This window comes from Budorcas taxicolor, chromosome 16 (genome assembly GCF_023091745.1).
Source record: "Budorcas taxicolor isolate Tak-1 chromosome 16, Takin1.1, whole genome shotgun sequence".
NCBI lineage: Eukaryota > Metazoa > Chordata > Mammalia > Artiodactyla > Bovidae > Budorcas > Budorcas taxicolor.
The window spans coordinates 72,620,573-72,643,582 of NC_068925.1; the positions used below are offsets into that span (position 1 = coordinate 72,620,573).

Genomic DNA, 23,010 nt, shown 5'->3' on the forward strand with positions numbered 1-23,010 from the left:
TTACAAGTTATGTAAGAATTACCAGTCATGTTGTTTATATAGAACAAATTAGAAATCATTAAGTTCAAATTTAAGTTAATTCAGTTTTATCTGTTACCCAATGATGTATATACCTGTGATTTAAGAATCCAAGACTTGGAATCAAGACCTGTAATTTTTCATGTAGCACTTTACTTGTAGAAATAGCATTAGATTTTAAATATTTAGGTTAATGAAAAGTATGGTTGGATGATTATGCTTAAAATTTAGATACTGGCTAGCTATACTCAGTATTTTTTCTATCCAATATTTAATTATTTTTTGCTTTTAAATATTTTAGGTTGTTGCTCAGATGATGTGGTTGATGGATCATATTTTTAAATACACAAACTTTGGAATTGTTTCTCTAATTCATGGAGACTTCTTTATAAGACAGGTAACTAATGAGCATTTTTTTCCATAGTGAGAGTCTTGATCAGTCTGAATCTTTAGTGTAAAAAGAGACATCACAAAACTAATTGTAACAGATAGAGCCTCTTCTAGTTATCTCAGGGAGCTGGGAATCGGTTCCCTAAAACAGAGTTTGAATGATTTAAGTCTGAATTTGAGTATGCATAAGTATTAAACATGCAAATATTTTCATCTCTACCCTCCTCCTCCCTTTCTAAACAGTTTTCAAGCACCTACCACATTCTCAGCTCTTCTGAGATCACTGTTAATTTTATTTACGAGTCACTGTTACATGATACAGAAGATACCTAAATTAACAATTGTGAGATTGTTAAGTAAGATTACCAGTAGGCAGAATATTAAGTAATTAAATAAATAAGAAATATTTTGTGAATTCATAATATGAAAACTGAGTATATCAGATTTCTGTAAATCCAGAGAAACCTTAGAGGAGAAGATAATACATGGCATAAATTTAAAGAATGAGTATGAGTTTGATGGAAGAAGATGGATTGGGAATGGATCCCAAGCATTAGGAATAGTTTAGTAGGAAAAAAAAAATACTCACTTATCAAAATAGTGTTTCCCTGATATGCTACTTAGAGTCACATGCTTTATTTTCTCAAAAATGGATAATTGAAATATGATATCAAGAGTATTTATGTATGGTAATGCCACACTAATCTACTGTTTATATATTTAGCAACTTCACCTTGGATGGTGCAGTACCTTGTACATATTAATTTATTTAATGAATTGCTGGTGAATCTAATTAAACCTCTTCTGAGAACTGTAAATTCAGAAATAAGCTGAAATAATGTAGAAAAACTTTTGAGCTCTATGAAAATACATATCCCAAAACACATAAACTTTGCTCCAGACAGTTTTATGTACAAAACATTTTTTTTTCCAATTCTGTATAATTGCTTCGTTCCTTCTGGGAAGGCCCTTGGTTTTTCTGAGCAGAGAGGTGGGAAAAAAAGCAGGCTTGGTACCTCAGGAAGAACGGGGAATGGGGATTGGCCACAATAAGACTGAAACAAAATAAGCAGATCAACTTATAAGTGATCAGAACAACTTAATGAAGAAACTAATCTTAGTATCGCTGGAGGGAAAGACAGCAGAACTGACAATTGAAGCAGTCTGGGTGGAGTCCAGAGGAGAAGCTGGATGAACTGCTTAGGAGTCTGAGGAAATTATTGAATTTATAGTGTTGAAACAGTTCACCTTGTTATCATGATGATCCTTAGGCCTCAAGAAGAGGCTAAATTAGACTAAATTATCAGTGAACTTTGAGGAGTTGAAAGTAGAAAATAATGTACTCCAAAACATTTCCTTTTTTATTACAGTGTTGTTTTACATACTTAAGACTATATTTCAGATTATTGGAGAAACTTACAAATTCACTTATAAAGAACAAAAATATTTTTCCTGTTAGATAGTAATTAAAATCTATAACTTGAGGGTAAGAGAAAGAGAGAAAAAAAATTAATATTAAAGAAAATCTCTTGGGGCTCTGCTACTAGACATTTTTAAGAAAATATTTCCAAGGATATTAAAAATATTTTACGTGTAGTCTTGGGAACTTAATAAAGTTTAATCATAATCAGTTCCATGTATCAGCTAAGAAAATTGTTATTTGTTTTGCATTTGGAATAATTTAAAGACTGAAAGCATAACGAATTATTTGGGGGAGCTTCTGTAATTTTGTTGGCTGGAAAATTACTAGCAAATTGATCATACTGAAAGGAAGAACCTTTCTAATATTTAGTCATGAGTTTGGGGCTTTCCTGAAAATGCTTCTGAATTCTTTTTTTCAGTATCCAAGTTATCCTCTTTCCTTACTTTCCCTCACAACTGAAACCCAGTCCATCAGAACATCCTGTTAGCATTCAGACTTTTTTCCTGAATGTATGCACCTCTCATCTATATCCTGTAGTTGAATCTCATCAAACTCCCCTGTCCAGACTCTACAGCAGTCTCCTAACTCATTTCCTGCAGTCTTTTTGTCACTGGAGCCAGAAGATATTTAATGTAAATAAGATCATGACTCTCCCTTTTTGAAAACTGTTTAATGACATCCCATCCCAAATTACTACTCACCAAACTCAAGGCCTTTCTCATATGATCTCCAACTCTCTACAGTTCTCAGCCATACTGACCTTGTCATGCTCTCGGAAATGCCGAGGTTACTCCCACCTCAGGGCCCTTTGTCTCTTTTGTCTTCATCACCTGTTCTCTGCCACTCATGTTCACATGGCTTATTCCCTCACATTATCAGCTCTTTGCTTAAATTTCATCTCCCTGGAGTTGCTTCCCCTGGCCCTGTTGCATTTCTCTAGCCTCTTGCTCTTCTTCCTAACGCTTATCACCAGTTGCATGCATCCTCCACAAGGGTGTCTTACTTCTCTATCTCTAAGACGTGCCTGGCAAGTAAGTAGTAGATACTCAGTAAATACTCACTAATGAAGAGTGAATAAACTTTCAGGGGCAATTAGAGCAATTTGTTTCTTCAGAGAGAAGGGTTTATTTATGTAAGTGCTAATAACTTCCTTTTGCCACTGTGGTCAAAAGGGGAAGTAAGCAGTAGGGTGCAGGGGGAAGTCACTATTGTAGCCTGTGTTTGGGATTTACTCTGGAAGCAGTAATTTCTAGCATTTATGGTCTTTAAATTTCATACCTATGCTTATTATACATGTGTTTACCCTCTAGGGAAAATCTCATCGTGACCAACAGCTTCTTCTTCTTAAGAAGCACCTAGAAAATAATTACAGGAGCAGAGATCGAAAATGGATTGTTCTGTTTCCAGAAGGGGGCTTCCTCAGGAAGAGGCGAGAAATCAGTCAGTCATTTGCCAAGAAAAATAACTTGCCGTTTCTTACACATGTCACTTTGCCAAGAGTTGGGGCAACAAAAATTATTTTGCGTGCACTTGTAGCACGACAGGAAAATGGAAGTCCAGCAGGAGGAGACGCTAAGGAATTAGGTATGATGGGTTTTAGCATTTTTTTCTTTTCTTGGAATTAGAGGCTTTTCTGGAGTTCTTTTTTATTTTTGTTGAATAGAAATAATACTGAGGAAGAAGATGAAAATATAACTTGAAATATTTATTTGTTTGGCTATGTTGGGTTTTAGTTGTAGCTCATGGCTCACATGTGGGATCTTAGTTCCCCAACCTGGAATTGAACCCACATCCCCTGCATTGGAAGGTGCAGCCTAAATCACTGGACTGCCAGGGAAGTCCTGAAAATATAACTTTTTAATGTTTCTATTTACAAAGTAGTCCATGCTTACAGTAATTTATTCAAATAATATAGGAATGTATAAGGTCAAAGGTGTCTTTCCCTTCCTGTATACCTTTCTCCTGGCCATTCACACTGCTTCAGTTGCCATCCCTGTAAATATCTTTTCAGATTTGTGAAGCATGTAAGTAGTGTAAATTCCTATAAGTGGAATTACTATATTAAAAGATATAGGAATAGAAATGACTAATTTGAAAAACTGTATGCAAATGAAATTATAATGATATATATATTTTGCATTTATCAAATTTAGAAAGTTTTTTTTGTTTTTAATACAGAGAGTGAATTTAATACAATTGGACAATATTTATTGAAAGTCTTAAAATGTTGATTAGTTCCTCCACTGCATATAATACTTATCAAAACAGAATGATCTGAAATATTGGCACAGTAGTTTATCACAGCATTATGTCGAATGGCAGGAAATTGGAAATAGCCAGAAGAGAGAATAGATAAGAATTATTAAATATCCATCTAACAGAATACAACACAGCCATTATGAATGATGTCTATGGGCTTAGAAAATGCTTCTGCTCTATAATATTAATGGAGTCGGAGGAACATAACACTCTTGTGTAAACAATATGAGCTTAAATATGTAAATAATAAGGCAGTAGAAAATTTGTGAAAGGAAAGATTCCAGAATATTAGTGATTGCTCCTCTGAGTTGTAACATTATGGATAATTTTTCCCCATTTCTTAATACTTTCCTGAATTAAAAAAAAATAGTACATATTACTTTTATGGCCAGGAAGAGTAAACCATCCTCAAAGATGCAGCTCTCTTGCAGATAGTCTGATGAGGTATGCATATCTGCAGCATCTGTTTGTGCCAACAATGTGAAGGCTCTTTTGAACAATTTTCTCTAAGACACTGTGAAAGTTTGCTGATAAATTATAAGTCAGAAAGCTGAAAGAAAAAAAAAAAAAGCTGAAAGAAACTGACTAGGCCTGTTTCCTTAGTAGCATTTTACTATTTCTTTTAATAGTCTTTAGATAAAATAAAAATGGAAATGATGGACCCTCAGAAATATGTGTTATTTTAGATGACAGATATAAAAATAATGCCATGAGATTGTGCTGAGTTCTTTTGTTTTTTGCAAACAGCTGCCTGGCAGTCAGCTCTCTTGATCTTTCATCATCTATTAAAAAGACAAATTGAAAGAGTCTTTTAATAGAAAAGGAAGGTTCGGAATAGCTTCACGGTTGCAGAGACACTGTGGCAATGTCAGCCAAGCCAAAGCTTGAAGGCAAAGGTCTTACAAACAGGCTTAATTGCACTAATAAAGGCTGCTGTTTTTAAATAGTTTTACCCAGTCAATATTCTGTAGTGGTCTAGATCCCAAAGGAATGGGTACTTATCATATTGATTACACACAAGGGAAGAAAAATGTTTTGTTTTGTTTTGTTTTCCTTTTGGAGAGAAACAGTTTCTGTGAAATTGTTTATTACTTATCTTACCTTAGTTGAAATTTTTAGGCCTCTCACCTTCTGAGATGGCCCACACTCTGTGGAGTGTGTTTCTCCCAGGGCTGCCCTCTCTTTCTGAGACAGATCACATTCTGTCTGTGGGATGTGTATCTCTCTAAATAAATCCACTTCTTACCTGTCAAGAAAAAAATTTTTTTTTCTTCTAGCAGATTAGGAAAAATCCCATAAGAAATTCTATAATAAACTGTATACCCCAAAATTAGTTTTACTTATATTTTACCTTTTCTTCTCTATGTTTTGGTATTTGTATTTTATTTTTTTAGTGTTCATATTCACTATTTAGTATTTTATTCTATATAAACAAAAACCATGCCTTCATGTTGGTTTTAAACATGTAAACATAAACATGTAAAAATAAAGTTGTATCTAATTAACTTTAAAATTATTAGTATTTTCATTTTTGTATGATTTAATCAATATTAAACTGAACTCTGGTGATTTTTCCCAACCATTTTATTATAAAAATTTTTAAACATCCATAAAAATTAAAAGAACTTTGCAATTTTGCAGTTAATGAGCAGACCAACTAGATTTTACAGTCAACACTTTACTGTTTTATCACATGTCTCTCTATCCTTCTATCTGTCTATTAGTCCATTTTGTTTGTTTTTGTTTTTTTTTAAAATGCAGCTCAAGGTAAGTTGCAGTCATCACTTTAGCCCCAAACATTTCAGCCTGTATGCCATGGGTAGCTTGTTAAAATGTCTCTCTTTACCTACACTATTCCTTCAGCAATATATTATTTAAAAATTAAATTTTTTACACTTATTTCTTATATGAGTATTTTTTCCCCTTTAGAATGTTGTCTAAAATTTTAAAAGAATTTTAGGCCAGTATTTAATTATTTGAAATTTTAAGTAAAATATTGTTGATTCCTTCTGTACATTTGGCCTTATGTTTAAAAGTAAGTTTTATTGTTTTAAAGATCCTTTAATTACTTCAAACAAAGGACCTTTACACTTTAAAGTCTACCTATTAGCATTCTCTGGGAGGATTCCCCTCTCAATTCTTGCTCAACTTTGTACCCTGAGCTGGGAACAGAAACGGAGTGCAGAGGACTGCAGCGAGCAGAACTTCCCCAGCCCCTCCCACAACAGTGGTTACCACCTGTTGTTGTTCCTGCCAAAGGGTGGACAGTTTATTGCTTTATTTTTCTATAACTCTTGACATATGGGAGGGGTGTTTTGTTGTTGGTTTTGAACAAAAGCAGCAACTGAAGATCATGTGTGTCAATAAAATGCTTAATTTTACTGCCTTATTCCAATATTTATTAATGTCTTCCAAGTATCACAAATCTTAGTGTTTGTATTATAATATAGTGTTTGTATATAATCTTGTGTTATATTTAGTGAATGGATTTTTTTGTTTGTTTTGAGATCTGCTTTTCACTTTCCTGATGTGATACTTTAGCTTTTGACGTTTTCAAGATGCTTTACACTTTCTATGCTTGTTTCGGGTTAGTTTTTTTTAGTGTTATTTGATGCAGATAACATAAAAATTGATCTAATTTTATATTGTTCTCAGACAACAAATCAAAAGGCCTCCAGTGGATAATAGATACAACCATAGCTTATCCCAAAGCTGAACCCATAGATATTCAAACCTGGATCCTTGGATACAGGAAACCAGCAGTCACACATGTACATTACAGGTAAGAATCCCGTATTAGTACTCAGCATTAATCCAACATAAAGTACTGTCTCTATCAGCCGTAGGTTGACTAGGTCACCTCATGTATTATTCTAGTCCACCAGGACACCCTGGGGGATAGGAAAAGAAAGATTGGTGTTTTGTTTGGCTGTTGGGGGGATTTTGGCTTTATTTTAATCCTTAGCTTTCTTAATTCCAAAACAGTCTGTTTATTGCATATTCTAGATTTGTCCTGTCAGGAATAACACCATTGAAATTAAAGTAAATGGAAACATACACGGTACTTGTAAAACAAAACATTCTTGGTTTTCTGTTTTGTTTGTTTGTTTATTGTTCTCAGAAGAATTGGTTTCTGTTCAGACTCTCCAGTTGTTTGGTTATATTTAAAATTTTTTAAATAAGAATGAAATGTTTCCAATTAGAATAAGAGATTTAAAATGCAGCATTAGAAACCATATATATACAGATGTGAATAATACAAATAATGAGGTTAGATCTCTTTCTCTTTTAATGTGGGTAGATTGGCAAGAAAAACTAAGTAGCATCGACTGCTTAAACTGGGGAATAGGTGCACACAGAAGGTAGTTTGGAAACTATGAAGTTCACTGAAAAATGATAATTTAGCTTAATGTCGGTTTACTTATAGGTGGATTTTAAAGTCTATTCATGAATGTATTCTTTTTCTGCAGTTAAGCATATCTTATCCAGAACATTACTATTAGCCCAAAATTAGTACAAGCCAGTTTTGCTTCACATGACATAGAAAATGTTTTTCTTCTTCATCTCAACTGACTTTAAAGATAACGCAACACCCATTCTTAGAGAATTTAATCGAAACAATCACTTTGGTAATTTGGTGTAGCTAGACAAGTTAGTGGAGAAGGAAATGGCAACCCACTCCAATGTTCTTGCCTGGAGAATCCCAGGGACGGGGGAGCCTCGTGGACTGCCGTCTATGGGGTCGCACAGAGTCGGACACGACGGAAGCGACGCAGCAGCAGCAGCAGCAGCAGCAGCAGACAAGTTAGTACTTTTGCTAGTTTTTCCCCCCAGTATAATTTAGAAGACTATACATGTGATTGGAGAAGGAAATGGCAACCCACTCCAGTATTCTTGCCTGGAGAATCCCATGGACAGAGGAGCCTGGTGAGCTATATAGTTCACGGGGTCGTAAAGAGTCAGACATGACTGAGCAACTAAAACAACAACAGCAATACATGTGATAGTTGGGCTTCCCTGGTGACCCAGTGGTAAAGAATGTGCCTGCCAGTGCAGGAGATGAGGGTTTGACCCTTGGGTCAGGAAGAGGAAATGGCAACCCACTCCAGTATCCTGCCTGGGAAATCCCCTGGACAGAGAAGCCTGGGGGGCTACAATCCATAGCGTCACAAAGTGTTGGGCATGATTTAGTGTGCCCAACATATCTCAGCAACTAAACAATAGCAACAAGAACAACATGTGAGAGTTAGAAAGGAATTATTCTATTTTGCCCAGTATTTATCAGATCCCACTTAGAGTTATTGCATGTATGTCAGTTTCTCTACTTCAAAAGAAATAATGCAATTAGTAGAAAAGTTTGCAAAGAGCCAATATAATAGATCACTGCTACCACTTAAAATGCAGTTGTTTTAGAGCAAATCAAATTTGGAGATAGTAGTGACTAAATGTGGAGAAGGCAATGGCAACCCACTCCAGTACTCTTGCCTGGAAAATCCCATGAACGGAGAAGCCTGGTAGGCTGCACTCCATGGGGTCACGAAAAGTCGGACACAACTGAGCAACTTCACTTTCACTTTTCACTTTCATGCATTGGAGAAGGCATGGCAACCCACTCCAGTGTTCTTGCCTGGAGAATCCCAGGGGCGGCAGGCAGATCCTGGTGGGCTGCAGTCTATGGGGTCGCACAGAGTTGAACACGACTGAAGCGACTTAGCAGCAGCAGCAGCAGCAGCAGCAGCAGCAGTGACTAAATGAAACAATGCTAGGAGAAACTCCAAGTTGAAAGCACCAAATCCTAACCACTAAACCACCAGGGGAGTGAAACTCCAAGTTGAAAGTACAAACAGGTTAAAGAGAAGTTTAACAATTCATAAATATTAAATTTGTAATAGGTTTCTGTGTATACGAAGTATTTTTATTGTATTTTAAGTAGATTTCATGGAAGGTAGTTTGATGCTAAGAACTGACTCATTTGAAAAGACCCTGATGCTAGGAAAGATTGAAGGCGGGAGAAGAGGGGTGATGGACAGGGAAGCCCGGCGTGGTGCAGTCCATGGGGTCGCAAAGAGCTGGACACGACTAAGCAACTGAACTGAATGAACTGAACTGAATAGAAGGTAGTAACTGTTCTTTCCTGTGCGATCATCTTGGAGCCTGCTAAGAGTGGCACAGTGTGCCCCTGGATGGCTGGAGCGCTCTATTGTTATACTGCAACATTGCTGGCCATCAGAGTTCACTTGGGAAATAATAAAATTGCCATCATTTATTTACCATTAATCAATGGTTAGGCCATTTTAAATTTCTTTAATACATTTTTTTTCCTTCTTGGAAATTATTGTCAAGGCTACTAAGTGGATTCCACTACCTGTTCTGTATCTCTTTGCAACGTACTGTGACAGGTGTATGGAGATCTCTGAGCAAGAAAGACATTTCCCCTACCAAGTGACTACAGCCATAATGTGTTAGTACACTCAAGTGCTTAGAAAACATTTGGTCTTTATTTAAATAGGAAAAGAATATCCAGTTACCAGAATGTGCAGCTGAATGGTCTTTTAGATTTTATATTTCTATACTGATGTTCACAGGAAAGAATTAGAAGAATGCAATAGCTAATTTTAACTGTTCTGATAGAAACTATTTTTTCTTCCAAAAGCAGTTTTCTACATTGTCAGTTCAATTGTTACTTCTTAGGCTTATGTTGATTTTTAGGATTTCTGGAAGAGATGAAGTCTATATATACGTATTATTATGTACTATAGAATACTTTCCTAAAATACCACGTAAGTGAGAAAGTTAAAATTTTTGACGTGGCTATTTATTAGATCCTATCCTATGAACAGGTAGTAAATAACAGTGCCGTAAATGCATTGTTTGAGCACCAAATGATACACTGATTTTTAAAGTGCTTAAAAAAACTACACAAAGTACATTTACTAAGATATATAAGGTTTGTATGGGTTATTGATAAATCCAGTACTAATAGATTAGCATTCTGCATAGATTGTATCTAAACTACTTTAATGGAGAAGGAAATGGCAACCCACTCCAGTATTCTTGCCTGGAAAATTCCATGGACAGAGAAGTCTGGCAGGCTATAGTCCGTGGGGTCACAAAGAGTTGGACACGACTGAGCGACTAAGCACAAGTTACTTTAAAAGGTGTCTTATTCTTTACTTCGCAATGCTATATATTATTTAACTAGGGAAATATTTTTCGTTATTGTGGATACAACTGCCTTATGGATCTCTTTCAGAAGTGAAGGTTGTTTTAAAAGAGGAAAGTGAAAGAAGAGAGTGAGGTCGCTCAGTCATCTCTGCCTTTTTGCAACCCCGTGGACTGTAGCCTGCCAGGCTCCTCGGTCCATGGGATTTTGCAGGCAAGAATACTGGAGTGAGTTCCCATTTCCTTCTCCGGGGAATCTTCCCAACCCAGGGATTGAACCTAGGTCCCCTCACACTGCAGGCAGACTCTTTACCATCTGACTCACTAGATGAAGCCCCTTTAAAAGAGGAACTAAGTCTTAAATATGAGAACCATTTGAGGGGAACAACTTTTTCCTCCCCTTCATATTACAGTCACATCAGAAGACAGCTTATTCCAATTAAAGTAGAAATGGGCACAGTGTGCTGCTGTTGAGGAATTAGTAGCAAAATTAAACATGAATTAGATTTTAATTACAGGGATAGAATGTTACAGGGATAAAAGCAAAAGTAACCCATCCTTAAATGTCTCCTTCACTCCAAATTAGAAAAAGTGAGTTGGAGAAGATGATTCTGTCGTGCAGAAATGGCTTATATTTTTAAAAATCTTTAAGTTATAACCATGACTGTGCTGCTGCTGCTAAGTCGCTTCAGTCGTGTCCGACTCTGTGCAACCCCATAGATGGCAGCCCACCAGGCTCCTCTGTCCCTGGGATTCTCCAGGCAAGAACACTGGAGTGGGTTGCCATTTCCTTCTCCAATACATGAAAGTGAAAAGTGAAAGTGAAGTTGCTCAGTTGTATCCAACTCTTAGCGACCCCATGGACTATAGCCTACCGGGCTCCTCCATCCATGGGATTCTCCAGGCAAGAGTACTGGAGTGGGTTGCCATTTCCTTCTCCAAACCATAAGTGTAATGGGATAGATAAATTGCTAAAAGCAGAGGTGTTACTTTCATGTCTAAATTGATTGGAACGTTGGTAACTTCGAAGGTGTTCAGTTAGAGACTTTGGGTAGTAAATTATTTTCTGTTTGTAGGAGGGTGGGAATTAATTCAGAAAAGTACTATTTAATGAATATTTTTAAAGAAAATATATTCATTAGCAAGGATGGACAAGTGTTAACATTCTGACATATTTGCCTCAGGATAGTTTTATCAGTAAAGAAAATAAAGCATTTCTAGAATGCAGTACTTGTTGAATGTATGAATGCTGAAGTTTGTGCTATTTAGACATGCACTGTCCAGTTACAGCAGCCAGTAGCCACATATGCTATTAAGCACTTAAAATGTAACTAGTCTGATTTGAAACGTTCTGTATGTGTAAAATATACAGTGAATTTTAAAGACTAGTAGGAAAAAGGAATATAAAATATCTCACTAATAATTTTTATTGATGATATACTAAAATGATTAGCTTTAGGAGATTAAAGAATTAAATTTCTTTAATGTTATTAGATGCTCTTTACATACTTTTAAAACATTAAATTTATTTTTAAAAATAAAAACATGTAACTATGAAAATACATCATAGAGGGAAAAAAATCTCTCCCAGCATGCTCACATAAAATATTTTTTTCATATTTCAATATTGTTTTATGTATGTTTATAGTATAGCTGCAGTTGTAATATGCATAAAAGTTATTTTTATTCTACTTTATTCCACATTGCATTTTAATGAACGTTAAACCTGTACTACACATGTTCTAGATGTTAAGATTACAAATTTTATAAATATTTTTAAGTACCCTTATGAAGTTTTTAATTTTTAGTGGCTTTCCAAAATCCTGGTTACTAAATACATTTAATTATTTTCCTATTGATCATAGACTTCTCAGGTTTCATTCTTGATTTTAATAATACTATGCTGAATGTCAGTACATACATTGAGTTTATCCTACCCCATATTTTAGATTTTTTATAATAGATATATTTAGTTCTGATGTTAGATTGGAGAGTGTTATTAAAATTACAGAAAAACTTATTTATTAGAAAAATTACCAACATTTTAAAATAGTATAATATTTTGTTAATTTTATGCATAAACCTATAATATTTGTGATTAATATTATATCACTTTGATTTTTCTTTCTGTTTTTTCCCTTTACTTCTTAAAACAAATTACAAGTTTTTATCAGTTTTGGGGGCTATAATTTCAGAAATAGTGTTTTTCTCCAAAACTTTTTGTTATGGAAAATTTCAAACCTGGAAATGAAACCCCATATACCTGTTTTACACTTACGGTGAATGTTGTTTCCTCTGTGTTATTTCCCAGGTTCCAGTGGATTATTTTGAAGGAAGGCTCAGACATTATATCATTTCATTTGTAAATGTTTTATTGTATATTCTCTAAAATGTGATAATTCTTTTTGTAAAAAACAGTACACATTATCATACCTAAAATATTAATAGTTTATTAATATTATCAAATATCCAATCAGTCATCAATTTTCCTGGATTGTCTCATAAATTATTTTTTTGACACTTTGAATTCAGTTAACTTGCAATTGGTTGACATATCTCAAGTTTCTTTTGTGTCCAGATTCCTCCCTCTTTTATTTTCCTTGTGGCTTATTTTTTGAGATACCATATCATTTGCCCTGTAGAGTTTATACAGTTTTTGTTTTGCTGATTTGTGTCCTATGTATTTCTCTGTTCCCTATATTTCCTATAAATTGGTGGGTAGGTACTACAACTTCATCAGATTAAGGGTTGAATTTGTTTCACAAGAAATACCTTTTAAGTGATGATGCTTACTTCTGTCAAAAGGTAAATAATGTCTGATTGTCAGAAATAGTTTTTGAATGCTGTTATTCGTTTAAAATTTTCAAATATATCCAGTGCTTTGAGGAAAAAAATGATACCTCCTAATACCATCCCTTTAACCCCAAACAATAATGTCAGAAATTTCAATTTAGAGTCAAAACCTCTTCTGGCATGTAACATATAAAGAGAATCAATTTGCTTAAGATACCCTGATAGTGATGGATTGAAGTCCATAGTCTTTTATTGTTTGATGAGTCATTAAAAAGGATTTTTCCCTACTATGTCCCTAACTATAAAGCTATTGAAATTGTTCTAAACTTAATTGGCAGATGAGATATAAATCATCCATTGGGATGATGGATATTTGTATTAGTTAGGGTTCTTCGGAGAAATAGAACCAATAGGATATAGAGAGAGATCAAGAATAGATTTATTACAGGAGTTGGCTCTCCTGGTTATGGAAGCCAGGAAGTCCCATGATCTAGTATCTGCAAGCTGGAGAACCAGGAAAACCAGTGGTATAATTCAGTCTGAGTCCCAAGTTCTGAAAAAGGTGGGGAAGTCTGAAAGCCTAAGAACTAGGAGTGCCGATGTTCTAGAGCAGCAGAAGGAGGTCTTAGCAAAGACAGTGGACTCCCCCTTCTTCCACTATTCCGTTCTAGTTAGGACCTCAGTGGATTAGATGCTGCCCTCCAGCATTGGTGAAGTGGATCTTCTTAACTTAGTCTTCTGATTTGAATACTAATCGCTTCCAGTGACATCCTTAGAGCACACCCTTATAGCACACCAAACATTATTTCAGGTAATGTAAAACATTATTTTTTATTTATTTACAAATAACGTAAAACATTATTTGGACATCCTTTAGCCCAGTCAAGTTGACCCATTGCAGTGGTCTATGTAGAAAACCAAAGAAACTGAGTTCACCATCTATTTATGGAGTTCAGCAATCTTGATATAAAATTATTACAGAAAATCAATATTATCCCTTTATTCTGACACTACATAGAAAATGTGATATTTTTAAAAAGATGCTTATCTGAGAAACAAGAAGACTATTAAGTATTTACCAATAAAACTTAAGAAAAAAATGTAGAAGGCTTCTATGAAGGAAAATATAAAACTGCATTGAAGAACATAAAAAAAACTGAAAAAGTGGAAAGAGATACTGTGTTCATAGGGGGAAGGCTGAAAAGTATAAAGATGTAAATTCTCCCAATCTATAAATTTAATCAAATTTAATCTATAAATTTAATATAATTGAAGTTACATTATCCAGGAGTATTAGGATCAGAATTCAGGATTTTTTTTTTCTGGAAACCTGACAGATGGTTCTAAAATTCACTTGAGAGAGTAAAGACAAATGAATAGCTAAGATAGTTTTGAAGATAAACAGGACAGAGGAATTCTTCCTACCAGATGTCAAGGCTTAGTGTAATTAAAGCAGTGTACTTTAAGGGCAGGGTTCAGTTCAGTTCAGTCGCTCAGTCGTGTCCGACTCTTTGCGACCCCATGAATCGCAGCATGCCAGGCCTCCCTGTCCATCACCAACTCCCGGAGTTCACTCAGACTCGTGTCCATCGAGTCAGTAATGCCATCCAGCCATCTCATCCTTGATCAATGGAAAGATTAGAGAATCCGGATTTACTTGGGAACTTGTGTATGGTTGATGGTTTTCTAACTATATTTTCTATATTTGGTAGTTTTAAAGGGGATGCTTGAAGCCTGTCGATAAAGTAGTGTTACTTCTTAGAAACTACAAGTAAGTTCTAAAAAACACAACAAGTAAGACATCATATATCCTATTTCATCCATTAAGATACATATTTTTTCACATATTAACATCTCTGAAACTGAAAGTCATCTTAAAACCCAGTAAAATAAAGCCTTAGTTATTATTTAATTGGGCTTCCCTTATGGCTCAGCTGGTAAAGAATCCACCTGCAATTGGGAGACCTGGGTTCGATCCCTGGGTTGGGAAGATCCCCTGGAGAAGGGAAAGGCTTCCCTCTCCAGTATTCTGGCCTAGAAAGTTCCATAGACGTCCATGGGGTCGCAAAGAGTTAGACACGACTGAGTGACTTTCAGTTCACGTCTCTTCATGTTATTTAATTAGATATTTGGCATGCTGCCACAGTAGTTGCTGCCTCTCTCCTCTCTCCCTCTGCCCCTGGGGAGTGAATCTTTGTACTATTTTAGGCCTTTTGTTTGTTTTTTACAATGTGAATGTATTAATTTTTCAATTTAAAAAATTATTTGAGGAACTCCCTGGTGGTTCAGTGGTTGGGAATCTGCATGCCACAGGGCAACTAAACTTGTACACTACAACCTCTGACCCATCACGCTAAAGCCTGCAAGCTGCAACTCCCGAAGCCTGCATGCCCGAGAGCCCTGCTCTGAAACAGGAGATGCCACCTCAGTGAGAAGCCTGTGCAACAGGACTGGAGAGTAAACCCCACTCGCTACAACTAGAGAAAGCCCATGCACAGCAAAGAAGATCCAGAGTTCAGTTCAGTTCAGTCGCTCAGTTGTGTCCGACTCTTTGCGACCCCATGAACCGCAGCACACTGGGCCTCCCTGTCCGTCACCAACTCCCTGAGTCCACCCAAACCTGTGTCCATCAAGTTGGTGATGCCATCCAGCCATCTCATCCTCTGTCATCCCCTTCTCCCCCTTCCCTCAATCTTTCCCGGCATCAGGGTCTCTTCCAATGAATCAGCTTCTCACATCAGGTGGCCAAAGTATTGGAGTTTCAGCTTCAACATCAGTCCTACCAATGAACACCCAGATCCCTTGCATTGTAAGGCGGATTCTTAACCACTGGGCCACCAGGAAAGTCCCCTATCCATAATTTTAAAGTGAGTTTAAGCAGCTTAAATTTCTGTAATAATTTTTTTAGTATAAAATCTAGAATAAAGTAGAATATAGTTAATGTATTAAAAATAAGTTATTCGACATATTGAGGTTTCACTTTTCTCAGTAACTGTAACTGTAAAGTAATACACACCTAAGTGGTACACACCAGGTACTAATGATGCAGGTTTAGAGGTTTACCACACTCAGCCCCCAAATTACTCATCTGAAAGTAAGGTCATTAAATTGCCCCTTGAACTTAAAGTGACTTTTTTTTAATAGCAAAAGGAAACATTGTCCTGTCTTTAGTTTTTCTTATAGAACTTTTCTTTATCACCATAGTTATCACTCATTTCACCTCTGTTTTCACTATCTAATGATTCTCTTCTTCCTATCTACTTTTCTTGTCATCTCTTGTTTTTTACTGTTTTGCCTCTGTGCCCTAGCTTTACCCTGGAAAAGTCTGGATTTTTTCAAAGCTTCCAGTTGGAAAATGGAAAGTTACCCATTAAATTTAATTTTCAGGTTTTTAGTTCTGCTTGGCTGTTTTTATTGATGTTCACCACCCCCAAGTTATTTTTTCTTTTCTGCCCCAGCAGTTTTTTCTTTCTTCTTTAAGAAAACAAAACATTTTAGTTTGACACAATTCAGGATGCTGACGACATTAAATAAGTGGTCTTAATTTAGGTTTGACTGTATTATGGATTGAATTCTGTGTTTCTGTAATGAAGTTGATGATTTGAAAGAGGTGAATCATCATTTCAAATAAGATAAAATCTCCATCCTCTACTTAGAAGATAGGCTTAATTTCTTCTCAAGTTTTTATAAGAAGTTATACATGAAAGAAATTTTTTACTGTTAACAAAGAACCAAGAATCTAATAACCTAAAATCTAATTTGCTAAGTTATTTTCATTGTATGAATCTGGAGAGAGTAAGCTTTGGAAATGAAGCTCTATCCTCCCTTCCTTGGCCCTCAGGGGGTTTATCTTTTCTTTTTCAGATTTCTCTAGTCAAGCATAGTTACTGCCATTGGTATTCAAAAAATGCTTTTTGTTTTCTAAGGAAGTTTTGTTGGAGATATTATAGCTTCCAAATTAAAAAAAAATTCTTAGAGTTTAAATTTTAATTGAATAATGGTTAAGCATAACTCTCACTGATCATTATTTATATTTTATATTTTATAGTTACTTAAAGTCATTGAATTAGATCTGCAAAGTGGAAAGGCTAACTAGGTTTTTTTGTCTAACCTTCCATTTAATACAGGAATACACACACAGACACACACACACATATGCACACGCACAGATTACTTAAATATAGACCTTCTCTAGAATCCTGTTTTTAGTCTTCTCTTTTTTCTCCTGTGAAAGAGGTTCATAATAGGAGAGTATGTAGAAATGGATCCTGTGTAGAGTTCCTCTAGCTCTCATTCTTTCTCCCAAGTTCCAAATCCTCACTTAGCTTTCTTTCCTGCACCTGGATACCCTGTCTTCTTCGAACCTAATATGTCTAGAACTGAACTCATTTTCCTTCACACAAACTTGTTTCTTTCCATTTGGGGTTTATGTTAACCTAATTCTATCCTCACCCAGAATGAAAATTTTGGAATTTTTTGACTCTGCACTTTCAAATTTTATCCTCTCTCTCAAATTCAGCTGCCAGTTCCTATGAAAGTTACCTCTGCAGTGTTTGTTTCTATTCTCTCTTTTTATCTAAATGCCATAACCTAGCTCAGATTTCAATACTTTTTACCTAGAATATGTCTGCTTATTAAATATTCCCTTTATTGATACTGATACTCTACCCTATCTTTCTTATTTCACTGCTATTCTCCTTTTCCTAAAGCATGGTGCCTTTTTTCCCCCTTTGTTTCTTTTCTTGTTTCTTTATTCCTTTGTTTCTGTCTTTTTTCTTTCCTTTTTTTGTTATAGACATTAGTGGAACACGGCACAATTTGAATGAAATCTGTAGATTGTAAATTAGATAATAGTAGCAGTGTTCATTTCCTGATTTTTATCATTGAAGTATAGTTATATAAAGGACTGTTCTTGTATTTTAAAAAACATTCATGGAAGTATTTTAGGGGACACACCATCTATAACTTACTCTCAAAAGTTGAGGAAAGACTATGTAGATAGATAGATCAGGAAAAAATATATATGGAAAGATGATAAAGTAAATATGAGAAATAATGATATTTTGGGAATCTGATTGAAGCATATATATGAATTCTTTGCAGTATTTTGGTAACTTTGCTTTGAGTCTGAAATTATTTCAAAATTAAAAAAAATGTTTAAGTCTTTAGAGAGATACAGAGATCTCTGTACCTTCTCCTCAGTTTTGCTGTGAACCTTAAACTACTCTTTAAAAAAGAAAGTCTGAACAAAAATATTAAGAAGTCATTAGACTCATGGAAAACATAATAATGATTCTCATAAGCATATATACCAGTGTTATATTTTGCTTACTGGATAGTTCAGTTCATTCAGCAAGCATTTGTGTCTCAAAGAATGCAACACAAAAAAGATATAATGAATAAATTTGAGGTATAAACAATGCCATCTCATTGTTTATGCCCTTTTCAGATAGCTGAGTGGCTTAAAAAAAAAAACCAACTTTTCTAGTGGATCCGGGAGGAAGCTCTAAATATTATTCCTTAGTATGTTGAGGATGAGGCCTGAGCAGCTTACCTAAGGACAATGACTCAAAGCAAAACTTCTGGGAACTGAGTACTCGGGCATATTCTGATGTGTTAAGTTTGACAGGATCTGTTCTTGTCCATAAATCTATTTTTGGTGACAAGTAGTTTCCGTATTTCTGAGCTATTCTTGTCATACTAGCCCTTGTGGTGTCGGTTAACCATGGTTGTGTTGTTGATGGCTGTCTACAGATGGCACCTCATCAAGTTTTACCCTGGCAGGTTACTTTGAATTTAATTCAGTTCAGCAAATTTGAGTTTTCACAGAGGAGCAGGCACTGATTTATATACTGGATATGCAAAGATGAGTATAGCACAGTCTGATAGAGTGAACAGACACGTAAGAAAATAAATAGAACATAAACTAATAAGCATAGTTACAAAGGGCAGAGTTGGCACCAAGGAGGAATTACTAACTGCAGGAGAGGAGGAGGAAGTCAAAAACAGTCTTCCCTGTTAGGAAGTTAATGAATACATTTTAAATTGGACAGTCTAGCATGTTATATAACCAATGTGGAAGTGAACAGCAAAATAAAGTTGAAAGAGGTTGTATCTGGGAAATAGGTATCTGAGGAGGGAAAAAATAGGTCTATTATTTTTCACCACAAACCTGATAGTACTCTGACTCTTGAAAACTACATGCCTGTCATTACTCTGTTGAAAATTTAAGTTTTTTAAACTTACTCTTTTAAGCCAACTCAAGTGATGCCTTTTCCATGTATCCTGTGTCATAAGTAGACATGCACACCCCTTCATTTAAACTTACACAGAAATCCTTTAAAGTCCTTATATAGTGAAAGTTGCTCAATCATGTCCAACTCTTTGCAACCCCATGGACTGTAACCCACCAGGCTCCTCTGTCCATGGAATTCTCCAGGCAAGAATACTGGAGTGGGTTGCCATTTCCTTCTCCAAAAATCCTTATGTAACGTTTACCATATTCTGATTTTAGATTATTTACTTTCCTTGTCCCTCTGCTAGATTATTTGGTTTAAGAAAGCATCAGTAGTTTATCTTCTTCAGTGCTTATTGGCTCCTAACATACTATTGACATAATTGAATTGAGGGTTTAGCCGTGTTGTTTGTTAGCTCACATTTTAGAGTCTTTGTGGCATGAAAATTCAAACATTCTAATGAGAAGGTATAGAGGTGTCAGCTGCTAAGCATTATTTTATGTCTTTTTTTAAAAATACAGTTTATCTGGTGATCCTAAATCTGACCTATGCTTTTTGGTGGAATACTCTGTATTTAGGAGCACATTCTAGATTACTATTAATAAGAATTTTTGTTTCTGGAACACCAGGAGCTGGTTTCTCAATTGGATAACTATTGCTATTGCAAAGATTTATTTCTTTATATCCCACAAGAACTCCTTTTATTTAATTCCAAGAGGACTGGTATTCAGTGCATTTGACACTCTGCCATATTAGGAGATTAGTCGTTTTAATATTTTAATCCCATGGTGACCAAACAATCAGACTAATAGGGGTAGGCTGCTCTTGAACGAGCATTTGGTCTTCCCTCCAGGCTGCCTCTTAAAGCAAGAGAAAGTCCAAGCTATTCTAGGCAGATGGTAGGGTAGATTTTCTGTTAAAACATGGCCCCACTCCCTGACACTCACCCCATTTAAAGCAATAGATACTTCACCAACCTCACCAGAGTCTTTCATGAGTTAAGTTGGTAAACCCAAACTTCCTCTTTCAGCCTTATTTTTAATGTCACTTTCCTCCTTATAAACATGTTTTAAAAACTATTTCCGAGATAGCTCTTGCTAAGTTATCCTCAGGTTGATTAGACTTGCTTTTTTATTTACAGAAATAGTGTATTTTTAGGGGCTAAAAAGTAATCTAGATAATTCGCCAAACCATTTGACTGTACTCAGTGTGGTAGAGGTGGATAAAGCATTTAAAGAGCACCACTTATATTACAAAACTGTATTAAGACAGTATTAAACTTCTAAAAGTAAGAAGTCAGTAATTTGTAATACCATTCATTAAAAAAAAACAAACTTTGATTTTTAAATTTAAATTTTAAAACATTCCATAAATCAACTGTATTTCAATTAAAAAAAAAAAAACAAGCACTTCCATCAAAGAAACAAACAAAACATCCCTCTAGTATCAGGATGACTAACTGACTTTCCTAAAAATCCAAATATTAATGACATTTAATTTGAAAAAAAAAAGAAAGAAACAAATGATTAAATTTCCTGAGTAGTTGAATTTCCTGCATAGCCCTGGGCATCTGTCTTGTGTCCGGCACTGTGCTGGCTTTATTTTGCTGGTTTCTGCCCCATATGTACATAGTTCAGGAGTCACCCAGAAATTCGAGTGGGGAGCAGACTCAGACGGCATGGCCCCCACTCAGTGCTTACTTCTGTGTGAGATTCCTCACTTTTCAAATGCTATGGTCACCCTAATATCTGTCCTCTGATTCTTCAAGGAGTGAGACGACATGTTCTTATAGAAGTCTTGATTCTCTTTGTGGCACTAACTGGGAACTATTCTGAGGTAAAGAGCTGTAAAAAATGGAAAACACACCTACGTTCCTGTCTCTCCTACTCTCCTGTCTTTCCTGACTCTCCTCCAATATCTGACTGCTTTTAGTTACTCTCCAGTGCCTTCCACTAATTACTTTTTGCATTTTGTCCAGAATTTATAACCATTACTTGTGAACTACTCTACCATTTCAAGAAACAGAACTCCTCTTGTTTTATTTTATTTAAAACATTTATTTTAATGGATACTAAGAAGTCACAGGGGGAGGTGACCTTTCAGAGGTGAAAGAATAGGTTTTGCTCCTGAGGGTGCCCTTGTTGAACTCCTCTGGCCCTTATGCATTTAAAGCGGTACTGCGTTGCACCAGTGTGGTATAGAGTCAGTCGCTCAGTTGTGTCTGACTCTTTGCGGCCCCATGGACTGCAGCCCGCCAGTCTTCTGGAGTGGGTCGCCATGCCCCTCTCCAAAAGATGTCAGCGCTCAACAAATTCATCTTAACAAATTCAGTAAGTGAAAGTTGCTCAGTCATGTCCAACTCTTTGCGACCCCATGGACTATTCAGTCCATGGAATTCTCCAGGCCAGAATACTGGAATGGGTAGCTGTTCCCTTCTCCAGGGGATCTTCCCAACTCAGAAATCAAACCGGGGTCTTCTACATTGAAGGTGGATTATTTACCTTCTGAGCCACCAGGGTACCCCTAAAGTGACTATAAATATAGGCTCTGAAGTCAGATGGCAGTGCTAATGTGTTTTTCTGTAAGTAAGATTCAGAATATTTGTATTAAGGTTAATATTGAAATGAAGACATAAGGTATCTGTATCCTTAAAGAGAGCTCATAGGTGGATTCCTAAGAATGTGTCCCCAAATTGTCATATCCCAGTTGTGAAAGGCAGAGGAACCAGAGATCAAATTGCCAACATCTGTTGGATCATAGAAGAAGCAAGAGAGTTCTAGAAAAGCATCAGCTTTATTGACTAAGCCAAAACCTTTGACTGTGTGGATCACAACACACTGTGGAAAATTTTCGAAGAGATGGGAATACCAGACCACCTTACCTGCCTACTGAGAATTTGTATGCAGGTCAAGAAGCAACAGTTAGAACCCAACATGGAAAAACGGACTGCTTCCAAATTGGGAAAGAAGTATGTTGAGACTATATATGGTCACCCTGCTTATTTAACTTATATGCAGGGTGCATCGTGTGAAATGCTAGGCTAGATGAAACACAAACTGGAATCAGGATTGCCAGGAGAAATATCAGTAACCTCAGATACACAGATGACACCACCCTTATGGTAGAAAGTGAAGAAGATCTAAAGAGCTTCTTGATGAAAGTGAAAGAGGAGAGTGAAAAAGCTGGCTTAAAACTCAGCATTCAAAAAACAAAGACCATGGCATCTTGTCCCATCATGTCATGGCAAATAGATGGGGAAATGATGGAAACAGTGACAGACTTTATTTTCTTGGGCTCCAGAATCACTGCAGATGATGCCTGCAGCCATGAAATTAAAAGACGCTTGCTCCTTGGAAGAAAAGCTATGACCAACCTAGACAGCATGTTAAAAAGCAGAGACATTAGTTTGTCAACAAAGTTCTGTCTAGTCAAAGCTATAGTTTTTCCAGTAGCCATGTATGGATGTGTGAGTTGAACTATAAATAAAACTGAGTGCCAAAGAATTGATGCTTTTGAACTGTGGTGTTGGAGAAGACTTTTGGGAGTCCCCTGGAAAGCAAGGAGATCAAACCAGTCCATCCTAAAGGAGATCAGTCCTGGATGTTCATTGGAAGGACTGATGTTGAAGCTGAAACTCCAATACTTTGGCCACCTGATGTGAAGAGCTGACTCATCGGAAAAGACCCTGATGCTGGGAAAGATTGAAGGCAGGAGGAGAGGGGGACGACA

At 36.0% G+C, this 23,010-nt stretch overlaps 1 protein-coding gene across 1 annotated transcript in view; it reads left to right on the top strand.

Annotated features, from left to right (window-relative positions):
- Nucleotides 1-23,010, top strand: part of LPGAT1 (lysophosphatidylglycerol acyltransferase 1) — a 77,544-nt gene that overhangs the window by 42,805 nt on the left and 11,729 nt on the right. The window contains exons 5-7 of the mRNA XM_052654041.1: nucleotides 320-415; nucleotides 3,142-3,415; nucleotides 6,746-6,872. Coding sequence (XP_052510001.1) covers nucleotides 320-415; nucleotides 3,142-3,415; nucleotides 6,746-6,872 — 497 coding nt within the window. The remainder of the gene's footprint in view (nucleotides 1-319; nucleotides 416-3,141; nucleotides 3,416-6,745; nucleotides 6,873-23,010) is intronic.